The sequence below is a fragment of the Centruroides sculpturatus genome, unplaced genomic scaffold, assembly GCF_000671375.1.
Source record: "Centruroides sculpturatus isolate CEXI.00-Female unplaced genomic scaffold, Cexi_2.0 scaffold1155, whole genome shotgun sequence".
Classification (NCBI taxonomy): Eukaryota; Metazoa; Arthropoda; class Arachnida; order Scorpiones; family Buthidae; genus Centruroides; species Centruroides sculpturatus.
Window position 1 is genome coordinate 70,676 of NW_019385280.1, and position 21,613 is coordinate 92,288.

The 21,613-nt window shown below is 26.7% G+C and overlaps 1 protein-coding gene across 1 annotated transcript in view; it reads right to left on the bottom strand.

Moving 5' to 3' along the window:
- Positions 1–21,613, bottom strand: part of LOC111637117 (voltage-dependent T-type calcium channel subunit alpha-1H-like) — a 133,243-nt gene that overhangs the window by 6,206 nt on the left and 105,424 nt on the right. The window contains exons 25-28 of the mRNA XM_023382535.1: positions 21,207–21,356; positions 20,997–21,118; positions 6,966–7,211; positions 6,757–6,880 (exon numbers count right to left, since the gene is read on the bottom strand). Coding sequence (XP_023238303.1) covers positions 6,757–6,880; positions 6,966–7,211; positions 20,997–21,118; positions 21,207–21,356 — 642 coding nt within the window. The remainder of the gene's footprint in view (positions 1–6,756; positions 6,881–6,965; positions 7,212–20,996; positions 21,119–21,206; positions 21,357–21,613) is intronic.

Genomic DNA, 21,613 nt, shown 5'->3' on the forward strand with positions numbered 1-21,613 from the left:
TTACTACCAAACAACTACATTCATTCAATTTTTACACTCTCAGACATTCATACATTAGTTTATGCTGGGGCAGTCACAGTAGTGACACGTAGCAATTAATAGCATGTAGTATTTGAATATTATATATTAAACTCTTACAGATTGGTCGAATTCACAAATCTTTAGGCTATACGACTGAGACATACAGACCAAAACATCCATTAAACATCCCAGTTTATGAAGTTTCAAGCTGAATTCCCAATGCTGAGATCATATATAATCAATACTAAATATAATATCTTTCATATATAACACGAATGCAAACGAATATAATGGATTTGAAGATTTCCAGCATCTTTTCTAAAATATTTTCTCTATAATTCTACAGAACATAACAGATATTACATTAAGAACTAATGGTTAAATTGATATTGTTAATATCATTTAATTAATTTTATCATTTATATTAATACTATAAGAATCAGATTAATTTATTTGGTTTGAGGTAATTACTTAAAAAATCTAAATCCAGAAGCAATATTTGTCATAGAAATTAACATTTAAGAATAAAAATATCCAACGAGTTGCGTAACTTTCCCAGCCAACTTTATAATTGTGTGTGATGCCATCTATTGTAAAATTATATTTTAAAAACTTTTTATTTTATTAAGTGTTTTAAAATGTCAAATATCTTAATTTTGAGGGTAAAGGTAAGTTCTATAAAATTTTAGAAGTGCTAATAATGACATCTTCATTAATCCGACCCCATTCCAGACATGACAAGTGACCCCTTCCATTTTCCACCCCTTTGACCTTTAATTACGAAAATTTAACAGAATTAGTACACAAACCCCTTGACACATTTCAAAAATTTTCGACAAAACGCACAGGCTAAGCTTCAAAGTGGGTGAACAAAATCGTGCCCCCCACGAATACTAACATCCATACATACAGAAAAAAAATCCATCGTTTTTCCATTTCTCGCCGAAACCGTAAAGATCGGGGGGGGTTATTTTTTGACTGGTCTCCATATTTTCCCTCTTTTATATACAACAGCTAGAAAACTAAAATCATTTAATGATCTGCTTTTAAATTCACGATTTAATAACTAATACATTGTGAAAATTTTATGGGATAGTCTCAAGATACAGCTGAAAGAGTAGAATTGATCCTTTACGAATAACAATCTTCTTTGTTAATTTAAGGCAAAGGACATCTGCAATGATCTGGAGGAATTTCTACGAAACATAAATTAATTCCAAGAAAATCGGATATTTGTAGTTGGTATGGGAGTCAGATGTCAAATTAAACATAGAACGTACTTGTTAAAATATTAAAAAAAAAAAAAACTAATAATCCCAAGTGATGTATTTAAGTTAGTGTGAGAATGCATCCGGGTTCTAACGAGTTCTGTTGACGTGTAAATAATCCGAGCAAATCTATTCGAATAATAAATTCGTCTCCTGTTTATTCATTCTATCCAAATTCTCTAAACGTTTTCCCTTTGTAATTTATGCCAATATTTGATAATATTACACCATAAATCTAATCATTTTTTTGATTTCCTGTATACTTTAAATATAAAGCGAATTTAAGTACAGTGAAATTTTCAGAATATATCGCTATTACTACTAATTTTGAAAGTGAAATATAAAATTTTTGGGTATTAATCATTATTTAGCATGTTGCTTCTTTAGTCAGGAATTTATTTTATAAAACATAAAAAGATACCTTTAGAACTTATTATAACCTACAAAAAGTAAAAGCTGACAACGTTGTTGCTGGATTTTCCCGGAAGTCTTTATTTGTTTTCATACCTAACAATTGCTGCCATTATCTTTGTAAGTCTTCAGATTGGATCAGGAGATATGATCCTTACCCTTTTAATATCTTCCGAGCCAATTGTCCGATTTGCCTGAAAATTTCTAGAAACATTTTCCCTAATACTGAAACCATACTGCAAAATTTCTGAAATTTTCGACAAAAGAAACGAGCGTTATTAAGCTTCGAATTGGGTGAACAAAATCGCGGACTCTCACACACACTAACATCCATACATGCAGGAAAAAAAACCGAATTTGTTTGTCCGCTGAGTGCAAAAATGTAAAAGTCTCAAAGGGTCATTATTTAATCGATTACCATACTTTTCCTCAGTTATATAACATTCGGAAAATAAAAAGAAACCAAATAATTTTATGCTATTTGAAAATTATTTATACTTTTATAAAAATGTTGTCATATAATAACAGCAATAATATTATTATTATATGACAGCATTTTATTAATAATAATAATAATATTATTAGTATAATGTAATAATTGTTTATTATTATTAGGCAAAGGCTCACGTTCGAAAAATAGGCCACAGTCTCCCTTGGTTACCAGTGGCGAAAGCAGCACTGGCCCAAGCATGATTACTGCAATGCCCTCAACAGATGTGAAGAACGAACCTAGCTTTGGTGTTTCTGTGGCAATGCAACCATAAACCAAAAAGGCTGGAAAACCACGCCAACGGATGAAATGGACAATAGAAATAAACGAGTTTATCATTTGTACTAATTACACCATCACAAGAGTAGAAACAAAACATGACAGCGTACAGACAACAACTACACCATAGATTCACACAATAATATCCTCACTTCACTGTCACCGAACAAAGGGTTGTCGATCAAAGAAGAACAATTATACACAAAAACCTTATCCCATAAACAACACTCGAACTTATCAAACAACAGGTTGCTGATCAAATACATCAACAGACAGGAACACTTAACAATAATGAAGATCATGTAACCTATCAGGATAATCCAGCAACAAGCACTGATTATATCATACACACAACAACTACCACTAGTGATACTACAGACACTTCCTCATCCACCACTGATAATATAGATATAGATTTAGTTAATACGCTCTCATTTATATTTCAGGAAACACTCGCTAAATATACAGGTACAGATTCCACACAAAGATCATGAATACCAAAAATCAACATGTCAAAGAAGGTAGGAAAAACACTAAATTATGTAAACGCTCACTACCACACTACATTCATTTAATTTCTACACTCTCAGACATTCATACATTAGTTTATGCTGGGGCAGCCACAGTAGCGACACACCATGAAATGAAAGTACAATCGCAGACAGATACATGCAAAACACAATTCCATCACAAGCCTATCTGGCAGAGAAGAATAAAAACACAAATAATTGACATTAGACAGCAATTAGGCAGGCTGACACAATACACTAAAAACAACGTAACACCCAAATTAAAGAAACAACTCAAAAACATTTTCAAGAAAATCAAAACACACACAAAACATGAACATCACAACAAACACATTACAGAATACAATAAAACAAAAACTCGCAGCCAAACGATACAAAACATGTATGCTATGAAAACAACCAAATAACTTATTTACGAACAATGAAAAACTCCTGTACACTCAAATTTTTACCAAAACAAACGCTGATACACAGCACAGTGGCACACCAACAGAAGAAGAACTGTCAACTTTTTGATCCAGTGCTGTCACACACAATGCTGATGCAGGCTGGATCGAGGAGGAAAACAAAAACTTGCACAATATACCAATTATGCCCTGTGCTGCAATAAACGTACACAATGTCCAATATGCTGTTAACAGAACATACAACTGGAAGACACCTGATGTAGACAATATTTACAATTTCTGGTACAAAAAAGTTACATCACGGCACCAGGAACTAGCTAAACACCTAACACACATCATCATCAATCCACAAGACATGCCAAAATTTCTTACTCAGGGCATCACCTACATGAAACCTAAAAACAACACTATCACAGATCCCACACAATACAGACCAATCACATGCCTTCTAACACTATACAAATTGACAGCCTGTATCGCAAACAAAATATACAAACATGTTAGAGAACACGACATTCTTACGGAACAAATAAAAGGTTGCTGTAGAAATCACAGGGGATGCAAAGAACAGTTACTCATAGATTTAGTCATTCTACAACACATGAACATAACACAGCATATAAAAAGCATAGACACCATTAAGCAATCGTGGGTTCAAAAGGCACTCCATGGCTGGCATCCCTACGACCTGGCTCAGGATTTTGTCGACAAAACTACGTCAAACAGCTGGTTAGCTCGGGGATGCCTCTTTGGGAAGACGGAAGGATTCGTGATTGCCATACAGGATCAGGTCATAAATACTAAAACTACAGCAAACACATACTCAAAGATACAACACTCACAAATGACACATGCAGAAAATGTCACATCATGCCAGAAACTATAAAATACATCACTTCTGGTTGCGAGCTCTTGGCACAGACAGATTATTTACATAGACATAATAGTAGCAAATATAATAGAGCTTGCAAACAAACACAAATTATTAGACATCCACAAACTACAGTATTCCACAAATACATCCTACAGACAGTATTGGAAAACAACACGCGCAAAATGTACTACGACAGAGTCATAATCACAGATTATCTGTGATTATTATCTGTGATTATGATACTCTGTGATTAACTACTATGATACTCTATGATACTCTGTGAATCTGTGATTAATACTCTGTCGTAATACACAGACAGAGTCATAATCACAGATAAAACAATTTACCATAACAGACCAGACATCGCTCACAATGTACAAAACACACTGAAAAAATCAGCAAGTACACAGAACTCTCCAGGAAATAATGTATCTGTGGAGGATGGATAAGGTGCCTATTGTACCTGTCGTTCTCTCCTCTACAGGTACACAAAACACACTACACAAAAGCCTGGGCACATTACAATTGAATAGAAACACATACATTACACTACAGAAGGCCACTATATTGAATACATACCATATTGTTAGGGAATTCCTGAATACAGACACACACACTGACACACTTATTTAATTTTTGTCTTGTTTTGGTTGCTGTGCCTTGACTCTGGTCCGGCATAGTACACATCCACGGGTGTCAATCGAGTATAACCCACTAAACCCAACATAATAACAATATAGGAGAATGTTGGGCAATATCGCTCAGAGTGCAATTCTTCTCATTTAAGTATCTCGAAACATGGAATTATAAATGTGTGATTGTCATGGTCAGGTAGCAAATGTCATTATAAATCCATATTTACATGCTGATCGCCATTAGTAGTAGTTTCTTTTCTTCATTCGTGAGTTGTTTTTGAGGTGATCTGTTAGAAAATTTCGCAAATTTTAACGGAGGGTAAGTATGTTTTTATTTTAAATTGTTAAATTTAATCATTATATGTGTAAACCACATATATCTAGCTTCCCATTCCTGCTTTTGCTTAATTTATAATATGCTGTTAAGCTAACAAAAAAGCATCAGAATCCAATATGGCGATGAAAGGTAATCACGCCCACGTTAAGCTTCTGGTGAGTTCAGCAACCAGTGCCTTTAGGTAATATAGGAAACTGATAAAGTTTCTCCTATTTCAAACAACACTAAGTGGCGAAAATTGAGTAGAGAATAAAATATTCACAAATTCTAACAGTTGCTTCAAAAATCACAAACTAGATGCATTAGAAAGCAAAATTCTAAGAAAACAAAATTACAAAAATTGTCACACAAAGACTGCAGAGGTGTAAAAACACCAAATAATCAATTGAAAGAGAGATTTTTTCTAATTATGTAATTAATTATGTGATTATAACATTGAATTCTTCAAAAATCCACGTTAAATATATTTCATGAAAATCTGTAAATTTACTTTAAAATATTTCAAGTCACTTGACAGTTTTAATAATAGGAAGATTCTAAATTAAGATTCTCTGAAAGAAATTAAACAACACTTAGAATACAATACTAAAAATTGCCAAGTTTGAAATACAAGGCTGTGTAAAAATATTTATTATTGTATCGATAAAAATCGTTTATACAGTACTTGATGAATAATTAAAATATAGAATCGAAAGTATAAATAGTAATAAAGATGCTCTTAAAATTATAAATAATTTATTTGTTTACGAAACATATGGAGCTTAATTGAAAGTTAATTTACTGTGAAAATTTAGTTTACTTTCAGTAGACTAGACAAGTGATTTATATAAAATTTAGTCTGTAAACTGCATATCTACTCAAAGAAAAAGCTAGAAATCAGACAGATAAAATATATTTGATTCCGGTTTAGTCGGACAATTGTTATAAATTTTACTGTAAAAAAGCGGATAAACAAACTGAAGAACGTGAGAAAGGAATAAGGAATTGAAACCGAGCGTAAGAATGTAAAATTTTCTTCTAATTTCGAAAATATCCATAATGAATTTAATGTTTTTTTATTATAAAATGTATAAAATTTATCATTAAAAATATTTTTATAAAAATAAAATTGTATATTTTATATTTATATTGCAAAATGTAAAGAAATTTATAAAAATACGAATTTCTCCTTATTCTATAAGAACAATACAGCATTAAAGATAAAGGTAAAATTCCCTTATTGTAAATTCCCTTATTGTAGAATGAGAATCTATATAGAAACCGCTATAAAATAAAGCGAAATTCGTGAAATTATCTCACTTTATTCTGTGATAAATAATATCTTAAGAAAACAGAAATAATAATGCTTACTTTCCAGCTTATAATGAAAATAAGTCTAGAATTTGGAGAATGCTCGCGAATATCATTTAATTAATTACATACGAATTTAATAACGTATGTTATTAATTATTGTATGTAAATAAATCAGTAAATTTTGTAGAAATTTAAAGAAAATTAGCATTACCTGATAACAAAGACGGTTCAACCGTGTCTTCTTGAAAAGTAAATGTAAAATTGGCTGGTAGAGAAGACATTTTCACTAATGTGCGATGTGGCATTCCTCTCTCTTTTTGTCTCACTCGCGCTGCCTAAATTTCAGGAGAAAAATATAAAATTTAAAAATTTTTTTTAAACATTTAACATTATTAAACATAAAAAAAAAAACATTTCTACTTTTCTATGTCTCGCTTCGGCTTCAGCTGCCAATTCTCTTTCAATTTCTACATCCATTTCTAGATCATCGTCCATCTGTTTGTGCGATTCTTCCAGATGTTTCATTAGAACGGCCACTACGACGTTTACCAAAACAAATTGAGCCATCAGAACGAAGATAACAAAGTACAAAGGTGCAATGATCGGGGATACGCAACAATTTCTTATACAGTCACTCGATGAGTCACAGTTATCACGAAGAGTATCCTGTAAACAAAGAGAAATTTATCCTGTACAGTATTTACTGGCGTTTAATAATATTAAATTTAGAGCAATAATAATATAAAATTATGATAAGAAATGATGAAAGTAAACTCGTTCTATCCATCGGTATGGATACAGTTACTGTACTCTGTTACTAAAGTTTGACTCGGATTTCCTAGAATATTGAATTTAGAAATGGGATAATGAAGAATTAAGATAAAAATGAAGAAATTAAATTTATTCTATTCATTAATAATATAAAATGAGTTCAAGTATGAGTTCTTCATACGAGAACTTGAGAGTACTTTTGCATATGTGACAAAGTTTACTATGTTCATGATTTTTATCCATGTTCATAAAATTTTATAGTTGTGGGAAGTTCGTAAAGTGGATTTCCACTTCTATTGTACTCTTGCAAAAAATTGCCTGAGAATTTTACGTCCTGATATCAAAATTAATTTAAAATACAATATTAAAATGCTTAATTACTAAATTTTAAATGTAATTTTTTTCACAACTCCATTTATTACAATTAACTTTCTTAACAGATAATTTATAATCTTATGGAAAAATATGCCATTATATAAAGAGTTATAATTCGCGGATGAATTTAAAAGAGAGTTTTAAATTATAATATTAATTTATAAAACGTAATCATAAATAATCTGGGAATAATTGGCATAATTTACTTTATTACTTCATATAGAAGTGACTTAGATGAAGGTGGTTTGTAGTACAATACACTTTTCTGAAGAACTTTTAAGTTTTACTTTAACTCAAATATAATCTATTAAATACATGTTAAACTTAAAATTTGATAATTTATTTTAGGTATTAATTATGTTTAGTTTGCACACGATTAATTTTTGCTGAATTCTATTAAATTTTATTAAATATGCGAGAAAGTTTTTCTTATCTGTCAAATCAATTATCTGTTACATTTTTTTACTTTTATTCAGAATTATTATTAAGTTTAAAATATCTATTATATTCAATATTTTAAATTTAAGAATTGAAAGTGGAGATATTTATATTTATAATAAGTTTCATATGTAATGAATTATGAAGCGAATGAGAAGTAGAATGTCATGAAAAAATTATTATTATAAATTTTATACTGAAAAAATAAATAAGTAAGTAATAAGATAATTTTAATTAAATATCATTTAATTGTATACATCTTTATATATTTAAATTAAAGAAAAATTAATATTTTCTACGTAGGGAGTTGAAGTTGAAGTTATTGTATACTGTACTTTTTCATATCATTCCTCTTAATTATTTTATATCTTAAAGAACTTATTAATAAATATGGGTGTATAGCAGGGGTTCCCAACCTTTTCTTGCATTGACCTTCATATAGAAAATATTATTTTGAGCGACCCGTTAAAATGTTTATATTATTTCCCAAGATTTTGCATAATGCATTGAGTAAACTATTAAATCATTTAATGAATTTCCCACGAATTTGAATTTGAAAATGAATTTGATAATGAATTTGAAAATAATCTAAACTTCTAGAAAAAGTAAAATAAGTATCTGATGTTTTTATTCGACCCCCCATTGACCACTTTCCAGAAATCCATTGACTCCAGGGGATCTAAATCATCCATGTTGGAAATCCTTAGCCTATAGTATAACAGAGTATATTCGTGCGTGATCATTTTTAAATAAGACTGTGACATGTATGCAAAATGTATGTATATAAGAAATGTTTATTTTGACGTTGACGATTATTCTTTAAAATTAATCGTAATTGTAATTGAAAGTATTGTATTAAAGTTTGTTTTGGTTGCTTCTCGATTCTCTGATGAGCTGCTACCTCACGTCAATGCCTCATCATCATCATTTCAGTGGGGGTTGATGCATTGTGCTCTACTATGAACGTCAAGGCAACCTTAGTTTAATAATGTGACTGTTGGAATCTTGGTAAGAGACTTAAATACTGTTTTATTCTACTAAAAATATATATATTCAATATATAATAAACTACGAAAAAATTAAGTTTTTTAATAAAAGATTTCAATAACAATAATCATCATCTTAGAATTGATTTGAATCTTTTTGTAATAATGTAAATTAATTTAACGTTCAACGGGTTATAAATGTAATCGATTTATTACATTTTATTGAATAATATAAAACTATTTATATAAATATATACAGAGAAAATGTATTTTATAACGCAAATTACAACTGTTTGATAATTTAGCGCATTATATTAAAGAAACGTTTAATATATTATCTTAAAAATATGAGATATTCTTTAGAATGATCTTTAAAAGGAAGCAAAAAGAAAATTTATATAATGACACAATAGATAAGACAAGTACCATGTTACTTGTCTTATCAATTGTGGTTTCTTCTAAGAAAAAAGTAAGTCACAAGAAACTTGGCAGCGTTACGAAACGTGCTTCGAATGACAAATTATAAATGCAGATTGATTGAAATTGCAAGGATTGATATTCAAAATACATTTTAAAATTTATGTCAAGCAATGCTCACGTTGAAATATTATTGTCAGTTTTACGCTATGTTAAATCTAACTCCTAAAGTTGCAATTAGATGTACAGTAGTACATTAATATGTAGAAAGGCCCAAAAATCATTCAACGACTTTGAGATGCTTCTCTTGTTCAATACACAAACTTTAAAATGCTTTAACAAATTTAATTTACTGTACATATTAACAAGTATACCTAGAACACACGAAACAAAAGCAATAGTGTCTACTCCCTGTTAATATAACTTCATAAATTCTCTGTTAAATAATGTAAGCATTTTTACAGAATTATATAAATTACTAAATTCATAAAACTTTCGGTAAATAACTGTATACAGTATTATACACAACATAATTAAATCTATATATTTTCAAGTTTTAAAAGATATGTAGAATTATATATACCCTTCATAACTTTAATTAATATTATTTGAATAAGACAGTAATTTATCGTTTACATAGGAATGTATTGACTTTTAGGCCATCCTGTATTTTATTATTTTCAAATATAAAGAAATTATACAGTTTATTTTTATTTGTAAAACAATTAAACGAGTGGCATCATTGATCATAAAACATGTTAAAATTAACATGACCAAAGTATACTTAAGGGTATTTTTATATAAATTTATACAAAACTGATTCGATTAAACCCCATAAAAGTATAATAAACAGTTAACTAAATACTACAGAAATTATACCCTATATTCAGATCATTTTAAATGAGAGAAAATGAATGAAAAAAATACATCTTGGATCCAAAAGATACAGTTATATACTCTTGTCAGTGTATCTGTACATGCAAGTAGCTTCAGAGAAGCTTCTGTCATAAAATTTTCGATCGATTCTCGATCGGAATCCATTCGTCTATATATCTCAGCTCGAACCTGTTACCGATAAAGATGGAAAGCTGCTGGAATAATGCTATCAGCCTGAAGCTTTATATATTAACCTGTGTGGAGTGAAAGTATTATATAATGTTGAAAGAAACTACATCAACCAACTAGTGAATTTTTTTTCTTCCTACTTCATATAAAAAAAATGAATGGAGTAAAAGTACTGTTGAATACAAAATTAACTTAAATTATCATACAATTAAAAAAAGAATTGTTGTACAGAAGTGAAAAACATTAGTCAATGGAAATTAAAGGTTTAATTAAGAAGAGAAAGGAATGTAAAACAGAGAGAGAAATCATCGAAAATGGAAATAATTTGAAACACCTACCATCAAATTAAATTCTTTTGTAATAAAAATAAGGTTTTAATATAAAATAACATTTTTATCTGGTATAATTTCTTGAATAATTTAATACTTAAAAATCATAAAAAATTAATCTATGCAACTTAATATACGCATTAATATATAATTTATTTATAAACCCCTGTGTTAAATAGGAAATATATTGTTTGAGCTATTTGTTTAGATTATAAATAAATTTTTAAATAACTTCTTTTAGTATAATTTAGAAGAGAACGTTTCAGTCTAGTGTCAAAACTACTCTACAGCATCCATCCCTTAATTAGCGTAGCACATCTTATTCTTGACACTTAAAAAGATTCCTAAATCGTTATTTTAAGTTTTATTATATCAAATTATCATTACCTTAATGATAAATTTAATAAAATATGCGCCTTAAATTAATTTAATGATGATAATAGCGTGTCATCTTAATTAATACGTAACATTCATGATGATGTAGAAAGTTGGAAAAGAAGAAAATGCTGTAGGATTACCTACATCCTGATGATTAGTTTATCCTCTATAATATTGAATAACTTAATCATCATTAGGAGAATTACAAAACTAAAATTCTAATTCTTATAATTTAGTTTAAATTAATCACATCATGACAACTCTTATAGGCTGTCCTGTAATTTATGTTCCTTATATCACCTTATTCTTTATTATTAATTATTATTTTGTTCTTTCTGTTGTTAATGATAAATACATACCAGGAGACATGCAAAAACAAAAGAGTTAAAGGTAACAACCACTGATAACTGTTCACTCAACTTGCGCAAGATATCATGCTAACATGGCGCCGTATTCAACTGTGCTATAATAATCAGGAGATGTATACTGGACAATTAATTATAATATCATATACTGTATACTCCATTAATACCCATTAACTCTTTACTTTTAGTATAAGTAAAAGTAGAGCAGGAGTATAATCACTTATAAGTCACACTAAACAATTTAGAATATTTTTATCACAGTAATTTATTTGCTAAGTGCTCTTGATCCTTGCCTTAATAATTGATATGTAGGACTTTCTGACATAGATTACCATAGAAATTATTAAATAATATGCAGTTCATGCAGGAATAAATAAATAATAATTATGAAATATTGAAATTTTTAATTATTCTAAAATTATTTTTATATGAAAACTTTAAATATAATAATTAAAAATTATATTAATATTTCGCTGTAATTTTCTTTATGGTTTTATATCTAAAAATAATGATTTTATCAAAGTTAATTATAATTAAGTTTATATATTTTGAATTAAACAATAAATTTCAGAAAATCATTTATCTTTAAAAATGCAGAAAATTAATTTATTTTTCTTGTTAAAATATTATTAAAAATTGAATTTAAGATTATAAAATATCATGTCAAAGATGTTTTGAAAGAAATAGAAACTAACTTTTTAATTTTCTGATCAAATTTATTTATCATCTTCTATATAATATTAAAGAAAATTAAATTAAGAAAATCTTATATTTTATTCAGAATGAAACCAAATTATTAGAATTTATCTTTAAACAAATTTATTCTACTTGCCAAATCTTATTTGAAATCTAACTAACGAACGTTTTACATTGAAATATTCAAGTAAGAAGAATTTTAAAATGTAATAATAAATAGAATTTAATTTAAAATTAAATTCATCAGAAAATTTTATAATTTAATATTTAAAAACAATTCAATTTATTACATTTAAATAACTTAAAAGTTAGATAAATTATTCTCAAAAATCAAATTCTTTCCTGCTTTGTTTCCATTTTATCACTAATTTTTCTTTTTGTAGTTACGTGAATTTGTATTTAAATCCACGTTGCTTATACAAATTAATGATAATTTTAAAGCATAAATGCGTAAATATTCACGAATGCTTTTTGAAATATTCCATTCGTAAATACACGTCACAATTTTTTAAATAATTTGTAGAAAACTATGGACTTTCATGTTGCCACATCCAGATATTGAATTATCATCATCTGGATGTGGCAAAATGGAATCATCATCTACATGTATTTATAATGACGATTTTATATAAAAAAACGCAAGTGGATGTTATATTTTTAACGAATATTAATGCATTAATACGTAATTTAATATTAGTAATAATTAAAAGAATAATTTAAATGATGGTGCCATTGCTACTTCATTGATAAGTTTGTTAATCAAAAGTGACAAGATTCTCATTCTGACAGATTCAAAATATAAATAAGATCAAAATTTGCTGACAAAATACGTTTTAATTTTTTTTAAATATATATATTTTACATAATACAGAGTGATTCAAAAAGTCCGTAAAAAAACAGGCTACCAGAAGGGATGTACTTGTAATGTGTGTGCACATAACATCAAACATGCATTCAATTATATGGCGTTCACTAGATCACATTCTGTGACTGAAAATACAGTATAACCTTCGAATAGCGGACACCATAATCAAGAAGTTTGCCTGCTATTTAGAGGTAAATATAAAAGATGTCCTATTAAAAGGGTCTGTGGATTCTAAAACTATTCGTTAAGTAGAGGTGTCAGCTATTCAGAAGTGTCCGTTAATGGAGGTTCCACTATACAATATAATAAAATGAACTCCTTACTTGTATATCGAGACTTTTGAATCACTCTGCATAACAATAGATCAGACTTTCCTTTGTTCTTTTCAAAATGACCGGTGTGTAAAGTATGTATGTCTTGTAACAGTATAGATTTTTAAGTAAAATTTTAGGAATGAATACAGGGATAATTAATAAAAAACATAATAATAATTAACTGTAAAAATCTGTAAATATCTTATTATATCTATTTATGAATTAAAATAAATTCTACAAAATTAAACAAAAGATACTGTATTATATGTGTATGCAAATTAGGACTAGCTTGTGTGCTTTTCTTCACGTCTGTACGTTTCTGCTTATATAGCAATATAGTTAAGGCTTTTACGATTACTATATCTATTTTTATATATTAAAAAATTGGTTGCTATTAACACTTATTTCTTTGATATATATGAAAAGTTGGAGGAAGTAAACATATAAAATCATTAGATTATCAGTTCATATGTTTACATTGAGGCATAATCTTAATGCATTAAATAAAAATATCTGACGTCGTCATGGTGATCATGGCATTATGTAGTAATGTGAATTGAGTAAACTAACACAAGCATAGAGCCGCGTGAATGCATGCATCCAGGATGTTAGTCACAAGTTTTAATAGAGTGTATGAAGAGTTCGACTTTCTTTCTTCTCTATTTTCTTACATTAATTTACCACTAAGTTATTCACGTAACTTTGTAAAGTATAAAGTGTACGAGTTACTTAACCGTTCGTATTGTATCTTGTTTTTTAAATCATATTTTAAAATTAGTTTTCTAAGTATTTAAGTAATTAAACAAGACAGCAACGTTGAACTTACAAGGTTAATTGACTTTTGGGCCACACTTTTAATTTCTTCAGTTACATATCGTGTCAATTGGCTGCAAACTTTGATTTATCTTTTCTAAAAAGATTTCAGTAATAAAAAGAAATAATCTTTATACTTTCACTATCAATTTACTTCGGCTCAGTTGAAAGAGAAGAAGACATTTTAAAGAAATGTTTTAAAGATGTCCAAGAGACTTTCATTCTTTCATTTACTTTAATAAAAGTTTATGGTTTTAACATTAATTTTTTTTTTATTTTTAATAAAATAAATTGTTCTACTAAATTTAGTAGCATTTATATTTAAAATGTAAAAAGTTGTAAAATAAAATTATAAAACGGAACAAATTTACTGGAATTCGTGACATTTGGTTATTGGGAAACTTTGCTATTTAATGATTTTTTTTAAATAAAAAATAAGTGTTTAATGAATCAACTATATTAGAAATTGTCGTGTTACAAAATGTCAAAGGATACACCATGATTCAAACAGTTTTATGTATTAATCCATGCCANATATTTGTATATTTACAGGAGGGAAATTGTTCGGAAATTATCGATGAACAATACTTGAAAACAAAATCTAAAATACCTATCGAAGAAGTAAATTATGATGAAATTAAAAAGATTATGGAAGAAAAAGGAATTTTGAAACATTTACAAAGTTAGAATATTAACATTTTACGAATAATTTATGAATTAAAATAAATTCTACAAAATTAAACAAAAGATACTGTATTATATGTGTATGCAAATTAGGACTAGCTTGTGTGCTTTTCTTCACGTCTGTACGTTTCTGCTTATATAGCAATATAGTTAAGGCTTTTACGATTACTATATCTATTTTTATATATTAAAAAATTGGTTGCTATTAACACTTATTTCTTTGATATATATGAAAAGTTGGAGGAAGTAAACATATAAAATCATTAGATTATCAGTTCATATGTTTACATTGAGGCATAATCTTAATGCATTAAATAAAAATATCTGACGTCGTCATGGTGATCATGGCATTATGTAGTAATGTGAATTGAGTAAACTAACACAAGCATAGAGCCGCGTGAATGCATGCATCCAGGATGTTAGTCACAAGTTTTAATAGAGTGTATGAAGAGTTCGACTTTCTTTCTTCTCTATTTTCTTACATTAATTTACCACTAAGTTATTCACGTAACTTTGTAAAGTATAAAGTGTACGAGTTACTTAACCGTTCGTATTGTATCTTGTTTTTTAAATCATATTTTAAAATTAGTTTTCTAAGTATTTAAGTAATTAAACAAGACAGCAACGTTGAACTTACAAGGTTAATTGACTTTTGGGCCACACTTTTAATTTCTTCAGTTACATATCGTGTCAATTGGCTGCAAACTTTGATTTATCTTTTCTAAAAAGATTTCAGTAATAAAAAGAAATAATCTTTATACTTTCACTATCAATTTACTTCGGCTCAGTTGAAAGAGAAGAAGACATTTTAAAGAAATGTTTTAAAGATGTCCAAGAGACTTTCATTCTTTCATTTACTTTAATAAAAGTTTATGGTTTTAACATTAATTTTTTTTATTTTTAATAAAATAAATTGTTCTACTAAATTTAGTAGCATTTATATTTAAAATGTAAAAAGTTGTAAAATAAAATTATAAAACGGAACAAATTTACTGGAATTCGTGACATTTGGTTATTGGGAAACTTTGCTATTTAATGATTTTTTTTAAATAAAAAATAAGTGTTTAATGAATCAACTATATTAGAAATTGTCGTGTTACAAAATGTCAAAGGATACACCATGATTCAAACAGTTTTATGTATTAATCCATGCCATCTATTTAATGAAAGTAAGTAGAATAAAGTAATGCCAAATTTGCGTGTATAATAATTTTCTTATAACTTATACACCTTTAAAAGTAAGATTTTTACCTACTTTTAGATAAGCTGAATTAATCTGTGATGTTTATATACATGTATATACAACTTTAATAAATAAAGAATATATTTAATTAAATTATTATGATTTCAGTAGAATAGTAGATGATCAACATGTAATATATATTTATATGTTATTTTATATTCTTCAATACAATTATTTAAATATCTTTTACATTTTGTTTGACATTTAACACTTTAAATAGAAAAATTAATTGTTTAAATATTTAATCTTGACGTTTTAAAATTCATTGTAGTAGTTTCTGTATTGGAAATGATATAAACTTAGACAATATTTTGTATATTTTTTGTTTAAAATGTGTCTGAACATTAAAAAACATATTAAACTACTCTAAATCCCCTAAAATTACTGAATTTATATATTAAATTACTCTTTATAATCTAATATAAAATTAAAATTAAAAAAATATTTTGAAAGATAACTTATTTTCTGGCATTATTTTTATATACAAAATTCTGCAATCATCACAAATTATCCTAATTTTGATTAGCTGTTTAATATTTTAACATATAAATAATAATTTTTTTATTTAATTACTTAAAATAAACTAATTATTGCACGTAAAATATATGATACTGCCAATTTTTAATATGGTTAATTCATTTAAAAAAATATTACATAATTTTGACTTAATCCTCCATGTTATATACCATTTAATAATTATTAATAGAGAAAAATAAATAAATTTACAATATTTTCGAATAATATTCTATCTGGAGCTGAACTCGAACCTTTAATCAAGAATTAATTATTTTTTCCTTCATTATCCCGAGAAAGAGAGAGAGAGATTTTTAAAGAAATAATAATAATAATAATAATAAAACAGAACTTTTATTAAATTACAACATTGCTTTAAGGTTATGAAAATATTAAAATGAACAATGCAACAGTTTAAGAATATTCTTTCATGAGTATGTATGTGTGTCTGTACGTAGCTTCGGGGTCAATGCGTATATATAAAATGGACTCATATCTTTCAACTAGATGAATCACGTGGTTTAATAACTAAATATTCAGAAAATAACTTGAAAAGAAATATGTATATAAAAAAGAGAAAAATCTTTTTATATTCAAGTCTTTTCTATTGTAAAAAATTGATTTTTATACACTATTTCCTTGGGCAATAAATATTTATTTTTATTCATAAACATCAAAAGAGAAGAGAATATGGTTCAGGGAGTTAGAAGATCTTAGTAAATTTTAAATAGCTTAAACGATAGGAACGTATTTAAAAATATATTTACCTTTTAATATTTAAACGAAATGCAATATAATATATATATTTTTTTTAAATTGGTAAAATTTATTATTTGATAAAATATAGAAAACAAGATATTTTTATCTGAAATCAAAAGTTTTATCTTTTATTAAAATTTTAATTAAATTCATTTAAAATTAATAATAAAAGGTAATTTTATTAATATGGATGTATTATATATATAATCGAAATTTACTTTTAAGATAAAGAATGGTTTAAAACAGCAGAACGTTATATCTTAGAAAAACATTTTCAACAACGAGTTGCATAACTTTCCTGGCTGTTATGAGATTTTATTTAAAAAATAACTTTTATGTTATTAATAATCACAATAAATAAAATTGTATGTGGCTCCATCTGTTGTGCGATTTTGGTAAAAAACTTACAGAAAACAGTTAATCCAGATACATTTTTATCACTATACAGTACCTACATAAGGGGAAAGTAGGCTCAAATCGCGTCAGTTTCTATAAAAATGTGTATAAAATTTTTAAATGGCATAACAACGTCAATTCAATTATTCTATCACTAAGATACATATTTAGTCTACCACATATATATTTTTCAGATTTTTCACTTCACACAATTAGTTTTTATATAAAATTCTGCAAAAGGTAGCATTCGGAGGAGTAATCTTAAATTACATCAGAAGTCTCTAAAATCGCATTTATACTTAAAGTTTATTATTTTTCGAGTAATTAATATGCATTACTCACTAACACTTATTTTAATTTACTGTTCTTAGTAGTAAAAACTACGAAACAATAAAAATTGAATCTCATATACCAATTTTCGTGCACTTATAATCGTTTGAACGAATATTTTGTAATAGAATGACATATATTTTCCACACTTTCTTTTATTAAATAAAATGTGAATTAACAATACAAATCATTCTCACAAGCAATGATTTTCTAACTTTATAAAATAAAAAAAAATTAATTGTTTTTATAAATTTAATTTACAATATATTTATTACATTTTTCGAAAAATAATTAGAAATAAATTTAAATAAAAATGCTTTTTAAACATTCTTCTGACATTTAAAAATTATTATTAATGAATTAATTACAGATAAAAAGATTTAATAAAGAAAATATGATACGAATTTCTTAGTTTTTATAATAATTATCTGTTTTTTAATATTTATAAAATTTTTAATTTTTTTAAATAATGATTTTTGTAAATTTTGCCAATTAAAATTTTATCCTTAATTAATTAATCGATAAATATTTTAATACACATTTTTATATATTTATTTTTACTTTGAATTTTTATGCATTTTTCTAAATTTTTAATTAATATAATGTAACTTTTTACTTTTATTTTATAAAAAAATCAATTATAATTTCGTTAAAAGTTTTGCATTTAATAATAAAAATATTCGTTTTGTTATCAAATATTTAGAAATCAAATTTCTGTTTGCTTAATATTAAATAATTATAAAATTTACAATTGTTACTTAAAAACATATTATTTTTTAAATGATTTAAAAATTAATTTAATAAAAAAGTAAAAATATAAAGAAAACTGCGTAACTTTTCCGACCAATAAAAAGTTAAAATTGTTTGTAGCACAATCCATTATGATATTCTATTTTAAAAAATTTATATTATTAATTATTATAGATTGGAAAAAAAGCTTAATTTTCAGGTAGAGATGAGTTTTATTTTTAAAAATTTGTACATGCTAATAACGCGTAAAATCTTCATTTAGTCCTACCCTACTCGAGATATGATGCATGACCCCTTCTATCTCTTCACTCCCTTGACCTTTAGCTACCAAAATTTAACAGTTTCAACACCCCTAATACATAAACCTCCCTGTAAAATTTCATAAATTTTTGACGAAAAGCACAGAAGTTATTAAGCTTCAAAAAGGGTGAACACAATCGTGCCCCCACACAGAAACATACATACATACGTATGTATGTTTTAAAAAATAAAAATTAAATAAACTCATAGAGATAATATAATCTATTTATGAAAAATATAAATGAAATATTTATAAAATGCGATAAAATCCTTTTCTTCTATACAAAATATTTAAGACATTTTTATACATCGAGGGAATCTTTAATACTTTATAGAAAACCCTATCATTGAGAAATTTCAAAGTAAGATTTTTAGATTCTAATACTCACATATATATATATAAATTCCATGATAAGTATGTAAAATATTATTTATGCATAAATTCGTGATGAATACCATTCATGAATTACAGATTTTCTGATGGCCAATTTAACAAAATGCAAGAATTGCCGAATGGAGTATATAATGGAAAAAGCAAATTTGTATATCAATTGAGAATTTTTAGAATATTTCTATAATTTTAATTTATAATTTTTAGCTTTACATTTTTTCTTAACCTGGTATTAAAATTACGTTTTTATTCAGTTATATATTACAAATATAGTGTGGTTTAACGTTGTGACGTTTCGTTAATGAATGAATTAAGGAATTATTTAATAAAAATATATATTTTTCAAATATATAAAGTTTCCCGAAAGTCAGTTAACCATTGTAAAGGCTAAATTTACGTAGTTACCAGCTCACAATGACCTCGACAGTTCAGGCACTCGCGGTATGTCTGTTATGAAATTCTTGAAATTCCTGCTAATTTGAACCACCCAATGACCAAAAAAATGAGAGTTCTGTTCTGCCCTGGTTTCACTTATATCTTTATCATGTTTCTTCACTTTTGAAAAAGAAAAACTCGTTCTAATCTCAATTCACAATTCACGTTTACAAGTGTGCTGGAACACACATAAAAGCACGGTTAACTGATTTTTGAGCAATTAAATTTTATTACGTGTAGATAATTTCTACGGCAACTTCTTGGATTTGTCTATATTAAAAACACGCAATTTTCAAGTAAGTTATTATCGATCAACTTCACTTACAAAATTCTAAAAGAAAACCCCGAAAATATTTATTTATTCTAGTAAAATGCTGAAAAATTCTAAATACAATACTTAAAGTTAAAATATTCAGTAGATATTAGGGTATTTTATCGTATATAAAGATAAAATATTCAATACTTGTCGCATAACATCAATTAAATTAAAACTGCTTTTATAACTTTAAAATAAAGCAAATAAATCAAAATATTCATCAATATTTAAAAGTTTTTTTTATATTATTCATATTATATTATTCACTAAAAAAATTACTTTAAAGTAATAAAATTCAAATAAAATATTAAATAATTTCAAGAATAATAAATAATAAATCACTTATTATATTTAAATAAATAATGAATCACACTTCAAGAGATTCATATGTAAAATAATAGAATTTAAATGAAATTTTAATTAATTGTATGAATAACAAAAATATGCGTATGTTAAAGTTATTAAATTATGTTAAGTATGTAAATGACAGTGATTTAATATGTTAGAAAGGTTAAAAGGTACCTTCATGATTCCATTCCAGTTATCTCCTGTGGCCACACGAAATAAAGTGAGGAAAGCCATTCCAAAATTCCTAAAATGAGCGTGTTCACCTAAACCTTGACACGGAAATATTTCGGTACATTCTGCAACGTAAAACAATTTATAATGTTTCAAATGTTTTCCTTTATTGAGATTGATACGAATTTGAGAATTTGAAAGAATAAAATTTACCAAGACGACCGAACAATTCCACTCCCAAAGCGGCAAAAATAAAAAATAGCAGAAAGAATAAAAGCCCAAGGTTCCCTACTTGTGGTAATGCCTGCATCACTGTATCTAACAGAGCACGTATACCTTTGGCCATTTTTAATAATTTCAATACTAAATTTCAATAAAAATAACAATTAATAAAGTTTATATATATGCCATTGCTACTTCATTGATAAGTTTGTTAATCAAAAGTGACAAGATTCTCATTCTGACAGATTCAAAATATAAATAAGATCAAAATTTGCTGACAAAATACGTTTTAATTTTTTTAAAATATATATATTTTACATAATACAGAGTGATTCAAAAAGTCCGTAAAAAACAGGCTACCAGAAGGGATGTACTTGTAATGTGTGTGCACATAACAT